A 17,017-nucleotide genomic window follows, 5' to 3' on the forward strand; every position below is an offset into this window, starting at 1 on the left:
AAGAGATCCCCAAAGGAAACTATGAATATTGTAGCCAAATTCCAGAGTTCCCAGGTCAAGGAGAAAATATTGCAAGCAGCCAGAAAGAAATAATTCAAATATTGTGGAAACACAAATAGGATAACACAAGATTTAGCTGCTTCTACATTAAGGGACCACAGGGCATGGAATATAATATTCCAGAGAGCAAAGGAGATAGGATTACAACCAAGAATCACCTACCCAGCAAAACTGAGTATAATTCTTCAGGGGAAAAAATGGTCATTCAGTGAAATAGAGGACTTTCAAGCATTCTTGATGAAAAGACCAGAGCTGAATAGAAAATTTGACTTTCCAATACAAGACTCAAGTGGAAAATGAAGGGATCTCTGACCTCATTTGAGGACTGCTTCTAACAATATAGACATTCATGCCTGTTCCTCTCGTATGAATCTCATCACATGTGTTACTACATACGTTCATCCACCTAGGTTTTTCCTGTGTTATAGCTTAAAATCTCTTGAGTGAATTTGTCTCTTATCTAGGAGTCCTTAACAATGTTCGGATGGTTGATTCAATCAGTACGATGTCATCTGCCAACAGGAGCATCTTGAGCATCTCAATATCCATAGGGGAATTGTCCCATGGACTCTGTGTTGGAACCTCAGCCCAATGACAATGCTCAAAACTTTCAGTGAGCACACATCTTCCTGTTTGATGCCTTATATGATACTAGTAATCAGAGACTCAATGGACAAAGCTATCTTGATTGCTCTATCTTTTAACGTATCATGTATGATTTGGACATTTGCTTATGTGTTTTGTTTTGTTTTATTTTTAGTAAACAAATACTATACCTCAAAAAAAAATACTCTACTCCCTAGTGGCTTTCTATGAAGAGTCAGGCATGACTGAAAAATGGCTGAAAAGGAAAACAGTGATATAAAATAGATAGAATTGGTGTCATGGAGCTATTGAAAGAGCTGAGTGAGTTCCTAAGTGTTATCTAGATGGTTCGATTCTTCCAATTCTGGGTCTAGGCTATTATCCATCCACAATTACAGTAAATTCTATGTTTACTGATAGACTAATTCAATAAATTGTCTATCCTATGTGTGTGTTGTGATTAGGGCATTATGCATTCCGCATTCACTTTGTTTTTCTTGTATGGATTATTAGGCTGATCAAATGTGAGTGAGTCCAAATCTCCAAGAGAAGTCTCGATCTAATCAGTACAATGTCATCCACAAACAAGGATATCTAGACAATATTTCTATGGAGGAAGGCTTTCTCCTTCATTTGAAAGATGCATCCTACATTGAATCAGCGATTGTTTTTGTTGAGCCTATGTCTCCATTGTTAATCAGAAGATCACAAAATAAAATTATCATTTAAGTTATATCAATTTAGGAATCTTCTAAGATACTATTAACTTATGCATAGAGACACTTTATTGGACATCAGTCATTAAGGCTACATTTTGATCTCCTGAGTAAAATGTCAATACTGATGTTAAGAGTGCTAAAAATAACAACATTTTCAACCCATCTACAAGCATTCACTTAAATGCTGCACTCTAAAAGTGAGATGCTTATTTAATGAGCCATGAATTTACTTACTACAAGAGAGACTAGACTATATATCCAAGAACATTCTATAAACCAAACCATAAGACATAAAATTTTTTTCAGTTAAATTGAGTGATAGCTCACTAATTTTCCTCCAAATGGTGAATAAAGTAGTTGACTGAATCAGCTTCATCATCTACCCAAGGGCAATAAGAAACATCAGTTCATGGGATATGTGGTCAGTTCATTTTGCAATAATCATGGGTAAAACCAGTGTAGGCAACAGAGTCATTTACAAAATATTATGGAGGAAGGTGACAGAAGACTAAGGACTATATTGCTTCTTAAAAGAGTAAAAAGCAGTAATGAGGAAAACAAACATACAGAGGTTTGATGAAAGACCCAATTAAGCATCATCATCCTATAAGCATTTATAGAAGATTGAAAGGATAAAAATTAGATGTGAAGTGGAGCGTATCTACTATCATCTGTAGAGCGACCTTTTTATCTTATTGATAACACTATACCCACCACATTTGAACTGAAACACTTCAGTGCCCAGGATGCTATATGAGGACTTAGAAATGTTATTCATGAAAATGAAGTTGAGTGGTATGAATGGACTTATCCAAATATATGCTGAGGTACTCTGAGCTGGAAGTGACACAATTACAAAGTTACTCAGGGACTGATATTCAAGAGATTTTAAAGAGGGTAAGATTCTAAAAGAATGGCAAGGATCACAAAAAATAAAATTATCCAAGAACAGCATGTCCAAGAAGACATCAACAGCTATCACTTCATATGCCTACTTTCTCATCTCTATAAAAATCTTTATTTCAATGTTCTTTATGGAATCATTTGGTATTCTTGGTCTAGAAAACACAAGATATCTCTGTGCTAATTGTCAATTATTCTTTGCATTTAAGTATTGGTCTTTAATAAGTGTTTGTTGAATTTTGGTATGATGTCTAGAAGCCTCTTACATTATCTATAGTTTTTTGAGTTGACCACTTCCCAGGATGTATGTTGTAAAACAATGTTTTATAGCATCTTTGTTGCTACAGCTTGATCTCTTCTGACTCCCTGCATTATTCAGCCAGGTCCTGTCTAAGCTTTGAAAATCAGGGTGTCTTCAAGATCTCCTAAACATACTGATTATAATAATAATGATCATATTTATTACATATTATTAGGTAATATTACTAATTAGCATTTCTGTAATGTTTTAAAGTTAGCAAAGTGCTTTAGGCATGTTATCTCATTTTATCCTCACTGCAACCCTGAAAGGTAGGTGCTTTTATCATCTTCATTTTAAGAAAAGGGACCTGAGTCAGACAGTGGTTAAGTGACTTGCTCAGGGTCATATAGCTAGTAAGTATCTAAGGTAGGATTGGAACTCAGAATCTTCCTTATCCCAGGTCCAGTGTTTTATCTATTGGCCACAAAATCTTTTTTCAAGCACCTTTAAGGTACAAGATGAGAAGCAACATAGTTTAGTGGGTCTCACCTCTAATAAATCCTGGGAAAATCACTTAACTTTTCAGTTACCTTGGCAACTGTCCAAGGTAACAAATTGCAGAGCAGGCCTTTTATATGCATTAACAGAGCTGGCTACCTCACCTGGAGTTTCCTATACCAAGGAAATCTTAAACCTGAACTAAAAACAAAATAAAAAAAAATACTCCACTCCATAGTGACTTTCTATGAAGTTCTTGGTCTTTCACTTCATTCTTTTTACCATTTTTATCAATGCATAGCAAATAAAAGCATAAATGGTAGCTTACCAAATTTGAGAATGATAGAAAGCTGGGAGAGAATAACTGATCTTTAGAACAATAAGAAATGGGATATCAAAAATGGTATGAAATTCATCATGAAGTTGTGAGAGACATTGAAGAGATCCATATTTAAAATGCTTTGACCAATCCCTGGCTGAATGTCTGTTTCCACATCTGTAAAATGAGAGAGGTAGACTAGATGGCTCGTAAGGCCGCAGCCAGTTTTCATTTTTTTAAAACATTAATCAACATTGTATGAGTCCAGCTAGATGTTCAATCAGTGGCAATCACATTATAAAACCAAGGTTAGTTTACACCTGGGCTTGCCATTAGGGCTCAATGTGGGGTTGGAGTCAGGGCAGAGTTCCATTTGTGTCAAGGTGCATTTGATGGCAGGGTTCTACTTTGCTGTCTTATGTCCAGGGTCAATTTGTGATTTAAATTCAAGTTGTTACTGTCATTACAGATCTTCTCCTGGCTAGCTAGAGAGAATAATCTGTGACTCAATTTAGAGAAATCATAGAATTACAAAATTACAAAATCTTAGCTAGACGAAATCTCTAGGCCCATTCTTACCTATGTAAAAGTCCCCTGTATAACATCCCTGACAATTGGTCACTTACCTTCATTTGAATATCTCAAGTGACAGGGTGCTCACCACCTACAAATTCAGCTAATTCCATTTTTTGTTAGTTTTAATTGTTAGCACTTATTCATTTAACCAGTTCCAAATTCACTTTACTGTATTATCATCTAGTCCTCATCTTTTCAGTTTCTCCATAAGGATAGTATAGGACCCTTTACTGATTTTCTGTCATATGATATCTCCAATATTATCCTAGTTAACCAATCTAGTAACTATGTAAATGGTCAGATATGACCCCTCCCATTCCACTTAAAGCAATCAGAGATTCTCTGCTTGACTCAGTTAATCCTATTATTATGCCAAGGTATGACCCTCTTGTCATCTACCTCCTGACTGGAGTCCCAGCTCCTCTGTTTACAGGTTACCCCCAAAAGAGCCACCATCTGGAAGCTGCCTCTCCTTTGTGGTGACTCCTCCATCCTGTCACCTATTAGCTTTTCCAACTTAGCAAGCAATTAGATGACTGGAACCCGTGTTAAATAATTCTCAGTAAGAAGCAGGCACCAGAAGAGTGAGTGCTGGGAGGGTAACTATTCTTTAAGAAACACTATGATCATTGCATCACCTCACAATGAGCTCAGCCTTCTCTGAGATTCTCTAATTCTGAAAATCCACATGACATCTTCTAACTGTTGGTTGTATGCTATAATGCTTCAGAAATGACATCTAGTCTTTCTAACTAAATTATACTCTCTTGAAAGAAGACTATGCTTTCTCGTCCTCTGTATTTTTCATGGGCCTAGCCCAGTCCTGGGAACATAGTGCTTAATAAATGCCTATATGTAAGTATCTAGGAGCCACCATCGGTAAAAGTAATGAAACCAGGAAAACTTGAGGTCAAATCCTGACTCAGATACTCACTAACTCTGTGACCCTAGGCAAATCACTAACCTCCACCTGCCTCAGTTTCTTCATCTCTAAAATGGAGATAAGAATAGAACCTGTCTTTCAGGGTTCTGGTGAGAAAAAATGAGAAAACATAGGTATAGCACACTGCAAATCTTAAAGCATTACATAAAGCACTATTCTTGTTATTGCCTATGAATATTCCTTGACTTGCAAGAGAAAAGAAAACTATGAGATTGTGCTATTGGGCAAAGAATACTAGGTTTATAGTCAGAGGATCTGGGCCTCAATCTCTGCCCTGTCCCTTCCTCTTTGTGTGACCCTTCCCCTCTCTCAGCCCATTTCCATAACTTTAAAATAAAAAAGATTAGACTGTGTCTAAGATCTCTAAATTCCATCATTTTAAAAGGTCACCAGCTCATGGGGTATAGTACATGGACTAGAATCAGATAGGATGAAAAGAAATAGATGATAGAAAATTCCTATCTACACAAGAGACCACACTGATGAGATTTGTTGTTGTTGTTCAGTCACTTCAGTTGTGTCTGACTCTTCATCACCGCATTTTAAGTTTTCTTGGCAAAGATACTGGAGTAATTTGCCGTTTACTTCTTTAGTTTATTTTATAGATGTGGAAGCTGAGGCAACCAGGGTTAAATGACTTGCCCAGGCTCACTCGGCTAGTAAGTTTCTAAGGCTGAATTTAAATACAGGTCCTCCTGACTCCGGGGCTGCCTCTCCAAGCATTGCACCTCCTAACTGCACTACTGATGATAATTGAATGATAAGATTTTCAAATATAGCTAGCATTCCATAATGTAACATAGTGGTGTCAAACTCAAATAGAAACAGGGTCCACCAGACCACACATAAGGATCCCTATGGGACCCATATTGGCTTAGGAAAACATGCATTAATATTATGTATTTTGTTGTTGTTCGTTTTTTTTTTATCGTATCTGACTCTGCATTACCCCATTTTGGGGTTTTCTAGGCAAAGATACTGGAGTGGTTTGCCATTTTCCTCTCCAACTTATTTTACAAATGAGGAAACTGAGACACACAGGGTTAAGTGACTTGATCAAGGTCACACAGCTAGTACTGTCTGAGGCCAGATTTGAATTCATAAAGATAACTTCGTGGTTCCAAGGCCAATGATCTATCTACTGTGTCATCTAGCTTCCATAACATATTTCTTACTGTATTCTTCTGTTTTTGTTAAGTATTTCCTAATTCTATTTTAATCTACTTCTTACCTCATTCAGGAGTGTTGTAGGCCCCGTGTTTGACAGCTCTGATGTCAAGAGTTCTGGTTAGGCCATTAGAAGACCTGATTTCTTATCCCAGTTGTGATACTTACTTTCTATAACACTTCTCAACTTTAGTTTCTATACCTTCCTAGCTGTTAGGTAATGGACCCAGCCATGATATCAACTTTTGGAGGAGGAAACTTTCTCTACTAATGTAAGTCCATACTTTTTCTACAGTGTATAATCTTAGACGAATGCTTACCACCTTGAGTAGTAAAGGATCTTGCCCAGGGTCTTGTAGGCAGGATGTTTGAGTTGGAAACTGAGCCCAAATTTTCCTGGCTCTGAAATTGGTTCTATATCTATTATTCTAAGCTTCTTCTTATATTACCATTATAGCTATGACAATCTCTATCTTGCCTTGCTCACAAAATTGTTGAAAGAGTGACCTAAATAAACAATTATTAACTACCTACTGTGTATGGATTACTATGATAGGCACTGGGAAAAAAAAGCAATGTTTATGTAAGCCCTAGGCCTTATTCAAATAGAATTACAGTCTAGCAGGCTATGACACCATAAAGAAAGATAACTCTAACACACAGTAATGCATGATAAGTTGCATTGGAAAGGGGAAGGCAAACATCTATGTAAAATCTGAGGAATATAGATCATTATTGATGTGATCATTAGGAAAGCTTAACAGAGGAATTCCCATTGAAATCAAAGGAAGATTACAGAGTTGGTAGTGGAAAAAGCACTGGATTTGGAGTTAGAATATTTGATTTCAAGTAACTGCTCTTCCACTTACATCTTGAATTATTTTGGGTGATTCCCATTCCCTCCATAGCCTTCATTTCCTTCTACGTGTAATAAAGAGGTTGTCACTTCTAGTTCTAAGATTCTGTGCTCTACATTCTACTCCTGAAATTCTGTGTTTTGGGGGTTGCAGTGGCAAAGGGGTAAAAAATGGTTAAAAGATGGTGTGAGAAAAGTAGATCTGAACAAGAACTGGAATAAGTCCAAAGAATCAAAGTCTTAAAAAAGTACCTGGAAGAATATCTGTGAAAATTGTTCTTTCATTCACTTATCAAACCTTGTGGTCCTCCATATTGGTAGGGAACAACTATGTTACTGGTTATCTAGAAAAGAAATGAGAAAGATTTTGATTGTGAGTACCTTGAGAACAAGGACTATCTTTTGCCTTTATTATCCCTAGCACTCAGCATAATACTGGGTATGTTGTAGGTACTTAATAAATGCTTTTTGATTGACTGGAGAAGGAGACATAAAGAGAAATTGGATTCCAGAGGAAGGAAAACGAATTGCAAAATGGACTATACTGTACTAACCTAAAAGCTTATACATTTGTGATAGAATTATATAGACAAAGATCTTTTGAGAGTGGGGCAGAGGGACCGCATAGAAAGGAGCAGATAGAATGATGTATTTTGACTTGTGTCCCACATTTTACAGTCATATAGTAACAAAATTAGGGGACACAATCTACATCCATCATAGAACAGCAGGACATGAGCAGTCAATGGGAAATTCACAGAATCATAGATTTATAGCTGGAAAGGATTTCAAAGGCCATTCATCCACCCTCCCCTCCCCCTCATTTTGCAGATAAGGGAACTGATTAAATTCACTGACTAGCCCAAGGTGTCACAAGTTGCAAATGTCAAAGGCTTATGTCAGGTTGTGAATTTATATTATTTCCTGTTCCCATGACAAGGCCAACTCATGTGAGACATTAAAGTTTCTTTCATTAATCTTTGGAAGTCTCAATCTCTACAATGCCTTTGATCTAGTCTTCAAGGGGATATAGTAAAGAGAGACCATGACTGAAACATAGGCACAAAAGCTGAGGCTGTATTTTGACATTCAATGTCCTGAGGTCCCTTCTAACTCTTTTTTTCATTAATTTATTTTGATTTATCAATAATCACTTCCATATGCTTTTGAGTTTAAATTTTTTCTCCCCCTTCCTCCCCACCACCCTCCCCAAGACATCACACAATCTGATATAGGCTATATATTTACATTCATATTAAACATATTTTCACATTAGTGATGTTGTAAGTAGAAATTAAAACCAATAGGAGGAACCATCAGAAAGAGGAAACAAAACTCAACAGAAGAGAAAAAAAATAACAATTCAGCTTCCATAGTTCTTTCTTTGGGTGTGGATAACATTTTCCATCACAAGGTCTCTGGAGATGTCTTAGATCCTTGCATTACTGGGAAGTGTTAAGTTTATCAATATTAGTCATCACACAACGTGGCTGTTATTGTGTACTACATTCTCTTGGTTCTGCTCACTTCACTCAGCATCAGACCATACAAGTCTTTCCAGGTTTTCTGAAGTCAGCCTGTTCATCATTTCATATAGCACAATAGTATTCCATCACATTCATATACCACATCTTGCTCAGCCATTCCCCAATTGATGGGCATCCTCTCAATTGCCAATTCTTTAACACCACAATAAGAGCTGCTATGAATATTTTTGTACATGTAGGTCCTTTTCCCATTTGTGTGATCTCTTTGGGATATAGCCCTAGAAGTGCTATTGCTGGGTCAAAGGGTATGCACATTTTTATAGCCCTTTGGGCATAGTTCTAAATTGCTCTCCAAAATAGTTGGATCATTCCACAACTCCACCAACAATGCATTAGTGTTCCAATTTTCCCACATCTTCTCCAACATTTATCATTTTCCTGTTTTGTCATGTTGGCCATTCTGATAGGTGTGATGTGGTACCTCAGAGTTGTTTGGATTTGCATTTCTCTAATCAATAGTGATTTAGAGCATTTTTTCACATGACTATAGGTGGCTTTAATTTCTTCATCTGAGAACTATCTGTTCATATCCTTTGGCCACTTATCAATTGGGGAATGTCTTGTATTCTTATAAATTTGACTTAATTCTCTATATATTTTAGAAATGAGGCCCTTATCAGAGAGACTGGTTGTAAAAATTCTTTCCCAATTTTCTACTTTCCTTCTCATCTTAGTTTCATTGGCTTTGTTTGTGCAAAAACTTTTCAATTTAATGTAATCAAAATTATCTATTTTGCTTTTCGTAATGTTCTCTATCTCCTGTTTGGTTATGAATTCTTCTGTTCCCCATAGATCTGACAGGTAAACTATTCCTTGCTCTCTCAGTTTACTTATAGTATCAGCCTTTATATCTAAATCATGTACCCATTTTGACTTCATTTTGGTATATGGTGTGAGATTTTGGTCTATGCCTAGTTTCTGCCATACTCTTTTCCAGTTTTCCCAGCAGCTTTTTTCAAAGAGTGGGTTCTTATCCCAGAAGCTGGGGTCTTTGGGTTTATCAGATAGTATATTACTATAGTCATTGACTACTGTGTCTTGCATACTTAACTTATTCCACTGATCCACCACTCTATTTCTTGGCTAGTACCAAGCAGTTTTGATGATTGCTGCTTTATAATACAATTTAAGATCTGGAATGGCTAGGCCACCTTCTCCTGCATTTCTTTTCATTAGTTCTCTTGACATTCTGGACCTTTTGTTCTTCCAAATGAATCTTGTTATTATTTTTTCTAACTCTATAAAATAATTTTTTTGGTAGTTTGATTATGGCACTGAATAAGTAAATTAGTTTAGGTAGAATTGTCATTTTTATTATATTAGCTCGGCCTACCCATGAGCAACTGATGTTTTTCTAATTATTTAAATCTGACTTTATTTGTGGGAAAAGTGTTTTGTAATTGTGTTCATAGAGTTACTGGGTTTGTTTCGGGAGGTAGACTCCTAAATATTTTATAATGTCTTCAGTAAGTTTAAATGGAATTTCTCTTTCTATCTCTTGCTTTTGGGCTTTTTTGGTAATATATAGAAATGCCAATGATTTATGTGGGTTTATTTTATAGCCTGCAACTTTGCTAAAGTTGTTTATTATTTCAAGTAGTTTTGTACTTGATTATCTGGGATTCTCTAAGTATAACATCATGTCATCTGCAAAGAGTGATAGCTTTGTTTTTTCTTTGCCTATTCTAATGCCTTCAATGTCTTTTTCTTCTCTTATTGCTAAATCTAATGTTTTCAGTACAATGTTGAATAGCGGTGGTGATAATGGACATCCTTGTTTCACCCCCGATCTTATTGGAAATGCTTCTAGCTTGTCCCCATTACATATTATGCTTGCTGAAGGTTTTAGATAGATGCTATTTATTATTTTAAGGAAGACTCCATTTATACTTATGCTGTCTAGTGTTTTTAATAGGAATGGGTGTTGTATTTTGTCAAAAGCTTTTTCTGCACCTATTGAGATGATCATGTGGTTTCTATTAGTTTTGGTGTTGATATGATGGATTATGCTGATAGTTTTCCTTATATTGAACCAGCCCTGCATTCCTGGTGTAAATCTTACCTGGTCATAGTGTATTATTCTTGTGACAAGTTGCTGTAATCTATTTGATAATATTTTGTTTAAAATTTTTGCATCTATATTCATTAGAGAAATTGCTCTGTAATTTTCTTTCTCTGTTTTGACTCTTCCTGATTTAGGCATCAGCACCATATTTGTATCATAAAAAGAATTTGGTAAGACTTTACCTATTTTACCAAATAGTCTATATAGTATTGGGATTAATTATTCTTTAAATGTTTGATAGAATTCACATGTAAATCCATCTGGCCCTGGATATTTTTTCCTAGGGAGTTCATCAATGACTTGTTCAATTTCTTTTTCTGAGATGGGGTTATTTAAGTATTTTACTTCCTCTTCTGTTAATCTGGGCAATTTATATTTTTGTAAATATATATCCATTTCACTAAGATTGTCAAATTTGTTGGCATGTAGTTGGGCAAAATAATTCCTAATTGTTGTTTTAACTTCCTCTTCCTTGGTGGTAGTTTTACCCTTTTCATTCTTGATACTAGTAATTTGATTTTCTTCTTTCTTTTTTAAATTAAATTAACCAGAGGTTTATCTATCTTATTGGTTTTTTCATAAAACTAGCTCTTAGTTTTATTTATTAGTTCAATAGTTTTTTAATTTCAATTTTATTAATTTTTCTTTTGGTTTTCCATATTTCTAATTTAGTGTTTAATTGAGAATTTTTAATTTGTTCTTTTTCCAGTTTTTTTAGTTGTATGCCCAATTCATTGATCTCCTCTTCTTCTATTTTATTTATGTAAGCATTTAGAGATATAAAACTTCCCCTAAGAACTGCTTTTGCTGCATCCCATAAGTTTTGGTATATTGTCTCATTATTGTCATTCTCTTGAATGAAATTATTGATTGTTTCTATGATTTGTTGTTTGACCCAATCATTTTTTAGGATTCAATTATTTAGTTTCCAATTATTTTTTAGTCTATCTTTCCATGGCCCTTTATTACATATAATTTTTATTGCATCATGATCTGAAAAAGATGCATTTACTATTTCTGCCTTTCTGCATTGGATTGTGAGGTTTTTATGTCCTAGTACATGGTCAATTTTTGTGTATGTGCCATGTACCACCAAGAAAAAAATATATTCCTTTCTATCCTCATTCAGTTTTCTCCACAAGTCTATCATACCCAACTTTTCTAATGTTGTATTCATATCCTTAACTTCTTTCTTGTTTATTTTGTGGTTAGATTTATCTAGTTCAGAGAGGGGGAGGTTGAGGTCCCCCACTAGCATAGTTTTGCTCTCTATTTCTTCCTGTAACTCCCTGAACTTCTCCCCTAAGAATTTGGATGCTATACCATTTGGTGCATATATATTTAGTAATGATATTACTTCATTGTCTATGGTACCTTTTAGCAGGATATAGTTTCCTTCCTTATCTCTTTTGGTAAGATCTATTTTTGCTTTTGCTTTGTCTGAGACCAGGATTGCTACCCCTGCTTTTTTTTAATTCAGCTGAAGCATATTTTGCTCCAGCCTTTTACCTTTACCCTGTATGTGTCACTCTTTTTCAGATGTGTTTCCTGTAAACAACATATTGTAGGATTATGGTTTTTAATCCAATCTGCTATACACTTCCATTTTATGGGAGAGTTCATCCCATTCAAATTTACAGTTATGATTACTATCTGTGTCTTTTTCTCCATCCTTCCCCCACCCCTGTTTATGCTTTTCTTTCTCCTTTCTCCTTTCCCTCCCTCACTAGTGTTTTGCTTTTGACCAGTGCCTCCTTTGGTCCCACCTCCCTTCTATTATCCCTTTCCATTTTCTTCCCCTTTACCCTTACTGCTTCTTCCCTCCCTTCTATCCCCCCTCCCTTTTCTTTCCCCTTTCCCCTCCTACCACTTACAGTGCAAGTTAGATTTCTATACCTAACTGATTATGTTATTCCTTTCTTGAGCCAAATCTGATGAGAGTAAGGTTCAAACAATGCTCATCCCCCTCCCTTCTTTACCTCTGCTCCAATAGGTTTTTGTGTCTTTTCTTGTGATGTAATTTACCCTTGTCTGCCTCCTCCTTTCTCAGTACATTTTCTTAGCTCAGACTAATCCACTTACTTGGATCCATTTAACCCACTTGATTAAATTTTTTTTTATCATTACATCAAAGTCAACTTATATCCACCCCCTTTAACATAATGTAATAACAATACAGTTCTCAAGAGTTGCAAGTGTCATCTTCCCTTGTAGGAACGTAAACAGTTTGCCTTAAGTAACAACATATTGTATCTTTCTGTCTCATTTACCTTTTTATGTCTCTCTTGAATCTTGTACTTGAAGATCAACTTTTTTGTTGAGCTCTGGTCTTTTTATCAGGAACATTTGGAAATCCCCTACTTCATTGAATATCCATCTTCTTCCCTGAAAAATCATGCTCATTTTCACTGGGTAGTTAATCGTTGGCTGCATTCCAAGCTCCTTTGCCTTATGGAATATCATGTTCCATGCCCTACAGTCTTTTAGTGTAGAGGCTGCAAGGTCCTGTGTAATCCTGACTGTGGTTCCATGATATTTAAATTGCTTCTTTCTGGCTGCTTGCAGTAATTTCTCTTTAATCTGGTAATTTTGGAATTTAGCTATTATATTCCTTGGCATTTTCAATTTGGGATCTCTTTCAGACAGGGAGTGGTAGATTCTTTCTATAGTTATTTTACCTTCAGGTTCTAGGACTTCAGGGCAGTTTTCCTTTATGATTTCCTGAAGGATATTGTCCAGGCTCTTTTTTTCATCATGACTTTCAGGAAGCCCTGTACTTCTTAAATTGTCTCTCCTGGATCGATTTTCCAGGTCAGCTGTTTTACCCATGAGGTATTTTATGTTTTCATCTATTTTTTCATTTTTTTGTTTCTGTTTGACTGATTCTTGCTCTCTCATAGAGTCATTAGTTTCCATTTGTTCAATTCTAATTTTTGTTGTTGTTGTTGTTTTTTTCTTTTTTTTTTGTGAGGCAATTGGGGTTAAGTGACTTGCCCAGAGTCACACAGCTAGTAGTGTCAAGTGTTTGGTCTGAGGACAGATTTGAACTCAGGTCCCCCTGACTTCAGGGCTGGTGCTCTATCCACTGCGCCACCTAGCTGCCCCCAATTCTAATTTTTAACATATTGTTTTTTTCTGTTAGATTTTGTACTTTCTTCTCCAATTGGTCGATTGTATTTTTAAGGGATTTATTTTCTTCATTGTACTTTTTTTCCAATTGGCCAACTGTACTTTTAAAGGACTCCTCTATCTCTCTCATTTGACTTTTAAAATCCTTCTTGAGTTCTTCTAAGAAGGCTTTTTGGGCTTCAGACCAGATCATATTCCCGTTTGCTGTTGCAGATGTGGGTTTGATGACAGTGTTGTCCTCTTCAGAATATCTGTCTTTATCTTCACTTTCTCATAATATGAATCTATCGTACATTTCTTTTTACTCATGGTGTTTCTTTATTCCCTGGCCTTTAAAGAGATTACACTCTCCTGCTGGGGAGCAGAGGGCACTGACCCAAGCTTCTTGTGTTGGGAGACTAGGTCTTGGTCACTGGCTTTGTGTGCTGGGGCCTCTTATGTTGGCAATTGGAGGCTGTAGGGTTCTGGCAGCTTACCTGGTGTTGGGCTGGAATCAGCAAAGTTGGGACTTTCAGGTAAATCTAGGTTGCCTGCTTTTCCTTTCCTTTAGCTTTGTTTAGCTCCTTTTAGATAAGTGCTGCCGGGTATTTATCTGCCTGGGGCCCCTTGCAGTGCTGCCTCCCTTATTTCTGTTGAGGCACTGGGAGACTTCTTTGCTGTAGAATGCCAAGGCACCTGGTGGTTTTCTGAGCTGGTTTCCACCAGTTACCCCACCTTCACTGAGGCACTCAGAGGTACAACTGTTGATGTTTGCCTGCTTGACCACCTGGGCTTTGGGATCTCCTCCTGGTTGGCAGTTGGAGGCTGTAGGGTTCTGACAGCTTACCTGGAGTTGGGCTGGAATCAACAAGGTTGGAACTTTTTGGCACTTCTAGGTTGCTTTCTTCAGCTCCTTTCAGACGAATGCTGCCGGGTGCTTATCTGCCTGGGGCCCTTTGTAGTGCTGCTTCCCTTATGTTTGCTCAGGCACTGGGAGACCCGTTTGCTGGGCTACTGCTCTGCTGCTCCCCGTCTTTCTTCTGGTTCAGCTGTTCCAGGGTTTTTTCTGGGGTGATATTTTCTGGGTTTTCAGAGGTGGATAGGGGAGGGTAAGAGCGACTACCTTTTTACTCTGCCATCTTGGCTCCTGGAAGCAGAAGTCCCCTTCTAACTATTAAGCATTATTTTTATTCTACTACTTTTAGGCATCTTCAATGACATTGTATGGATATTTTATTCCCAAATCCCTTCTGGCTCTAATGTTCCATTTTATGTTATAATATTACATATTTTAATATTATTTGCACAGAGGTTCCTTCAAGATCTGGAATCTGTTAATTCTGTGATTCTAAAGTCCCTTCCAACTCAGTCCTTCTATGAGACAAAGAGTATTGATATGCTTTTGGAAACTGTAAAATGTCATTCAGATATATTAGGAGGCAATTTTATTTGGAGGCAAATGGAAGGCAAAGGGGAAGACTGTCCTCAAGTATTTAAGTATTAAAGTATTTAATGTAAAATATTACATTAAAGTATTAATGTAGACCGGAGGAAGCAGACAGATGCTTCATGGTCCCAGAGGACAGCCATGGGACCAGGTTGTAGAGAGTAGGTTTTAGCTCTCTATAAGGAAAACATTATTAAGTATTGGAACTATCTCCAGCTAGAATGGCTTGCCTGGGAGATGATAAATTTCCCCATCCCAGAGATATTCACACTAAGCTGAATAGTCAATTACTGGGGTTATGGTGAGGCAGTGTGGGGCAGTGAAAAGAGTGTTGAGCTCCTAAAGGATCTTGGTTCAAATTCCAGACACTTGGTAGATAGTTGATCTTGGACAAGCCATTTTATTTCTGTGGGTCTCAGTTTCCTCATCTGTAAAATGAAGAGGTTGAAACAGATGACATCTAAATTCTCTTTTATCTCTAAATCTCTGATCCTTTGTTTTAGAGGCAGTTCCTTTAGGTATGGATTAGATAAGATTTTTCCAAGGTCCTTTTCAACTTTGAGATTAATTTTCTCCCCTAGGTCTCAGTTTCTTCATCTGCAAAATGAAATTTATCAATTCTACAATCTTACTTCTCTGGGCAGATCAATTCACACAAAAGGCATGACTGCAATGTGTTCACACCTACCAGGATCAGGCCTCCTGATGTGTGGCATGTGTGGCATAACAAGCTCTCACTGCTTTGAAATCACCTTTACAGCTTTTGGCAGACTTGTCCTCACCAATAACTAATATGTTTCCAAAGCCTTAAGCAGCATCAGTCTCTTCGGGGCCTCATAATTATATGTCAACAGGTAAGGCCCAACCCAGATATCTATCCAATTGCTTGGAGTCTATTAAGTGACTGAAACCCAGCTGGTCTCATAGCATTTGTGACTTCATTACTGAGTCTTCTGACACTCCCCTCCCTTCCCCACCCTTCAAATATATTTCCCCCTTTGATTCTCAGGCTAAAAGTTTGTGGATAGACATGTGCATGCTTGCCACAGTGTCCTAATTAATAGGGTCAATAATGGTCCTATGAGTAAGAGATGGGATGCCATAAAAACTCTCTGACTCGCTCAGTAAGAAAGGATTCATAAACATCATTTGATGGGAATATTGCAAAATGGCATGTTGAGTGAAGTTAAAAAAAAAACCCATATTTTTCACCTGTACTGTTGTGCTCCTCCTTTGTTTGGAAAATCCGAATACATTGCATTGGTCTGAGAATTGAAAGACCCGAGTTGAATTCTTGGCTTTGCTAATTTGCTGTGTGAATCTGGACAAATTCCTAATTTTCTGTGGCTCTTAGTTTTCTCTGTTCTAAAACGATAGTGTTGAACCATGCCTCAGCTGCTTTCTCACTCTTTTTATTTGAAAGTTCCTCCTGGAAACTCCATTTTGAGGAAGTATCCTAGTGCAGACATTCCTCATTCCTCTCCTGGCTCCACTCCTAAATCTTGAGACTTCATGATCATATCCCTATGGATATATCTCCTATCCCCATGCCCCCACATATAGACTTTTAAAATTCCCTTTTATGTGATATCTTTTCTCACGAAAATGTAAACTTCTTACGGGCAAGAATTGTCCTTTTTTGGGGCTTATATTTGGGGTTTAATAAAGTGCCTAGCACATAGTAAATGCTTAAGGAACTGTTGTTGTCCCTTGAACTTGAAAATCTCTAAAGTCCCTTTCAATTGCAAAAGCTATCAATTCTTATGATCTTGATATTTTACAATTGTACTATAAAACAAAAAGCCCTGGATTAAGAGACAAAAATCCTGAGCTTGAATTCCCACTCTGCCACTAAGGTCCCTGAGCCATTGAGAACTGAAGAGGGATTAATCATGGAAAGTCTTGCAGAAGAGGTTGAGGATATCATGGATGGGATTGCTGATCTGGTAGGAATTGGAATGATGCCCCCGAGGGACCTTACAA

General features: G+C 36.9%; 1 protein-coding gene across 1 annotated transcript in view; it reads left to right on the top strand.

Moving 5' to 3' along the window:
- Positions 1-623: 623 nt before the first annotated feature.
- Positions 624-17,017, top strand: part of LOC114027574 (serine protease inhibitor Kazal-type 12-like) — a 35,534-nt gene continuing 19,140 nt past the window's right edge. Inside the window, exons 1-2 of the mRNA XM_027841675.1 lie at positions 624-673; positions 14,434-14,459. Coding sequence (XP_027697476.1) covers positions 624-673; positions 14,434-14,459 — 76 coding nt within the window. The remainder of the gene's footprint in view (positions 674-14,433; positions 14,460-17,017) is intronic.

Source organism: Vombatus ursinus, unplaced genomic scaffold (assembly GCF_900497805.2).
Source record: "Vombatus ursinus unplaced genomic scaffold, bare-nosed wombat genome assembly UNPS02014863.1, whole genome shotgun sequence".
Lineage (NCBI taxonomy): Eukaryota > Metazoa > Chordata > Mammalia > Diprotodontia > Vombatidae > Vombatus > Vombatus ursinus.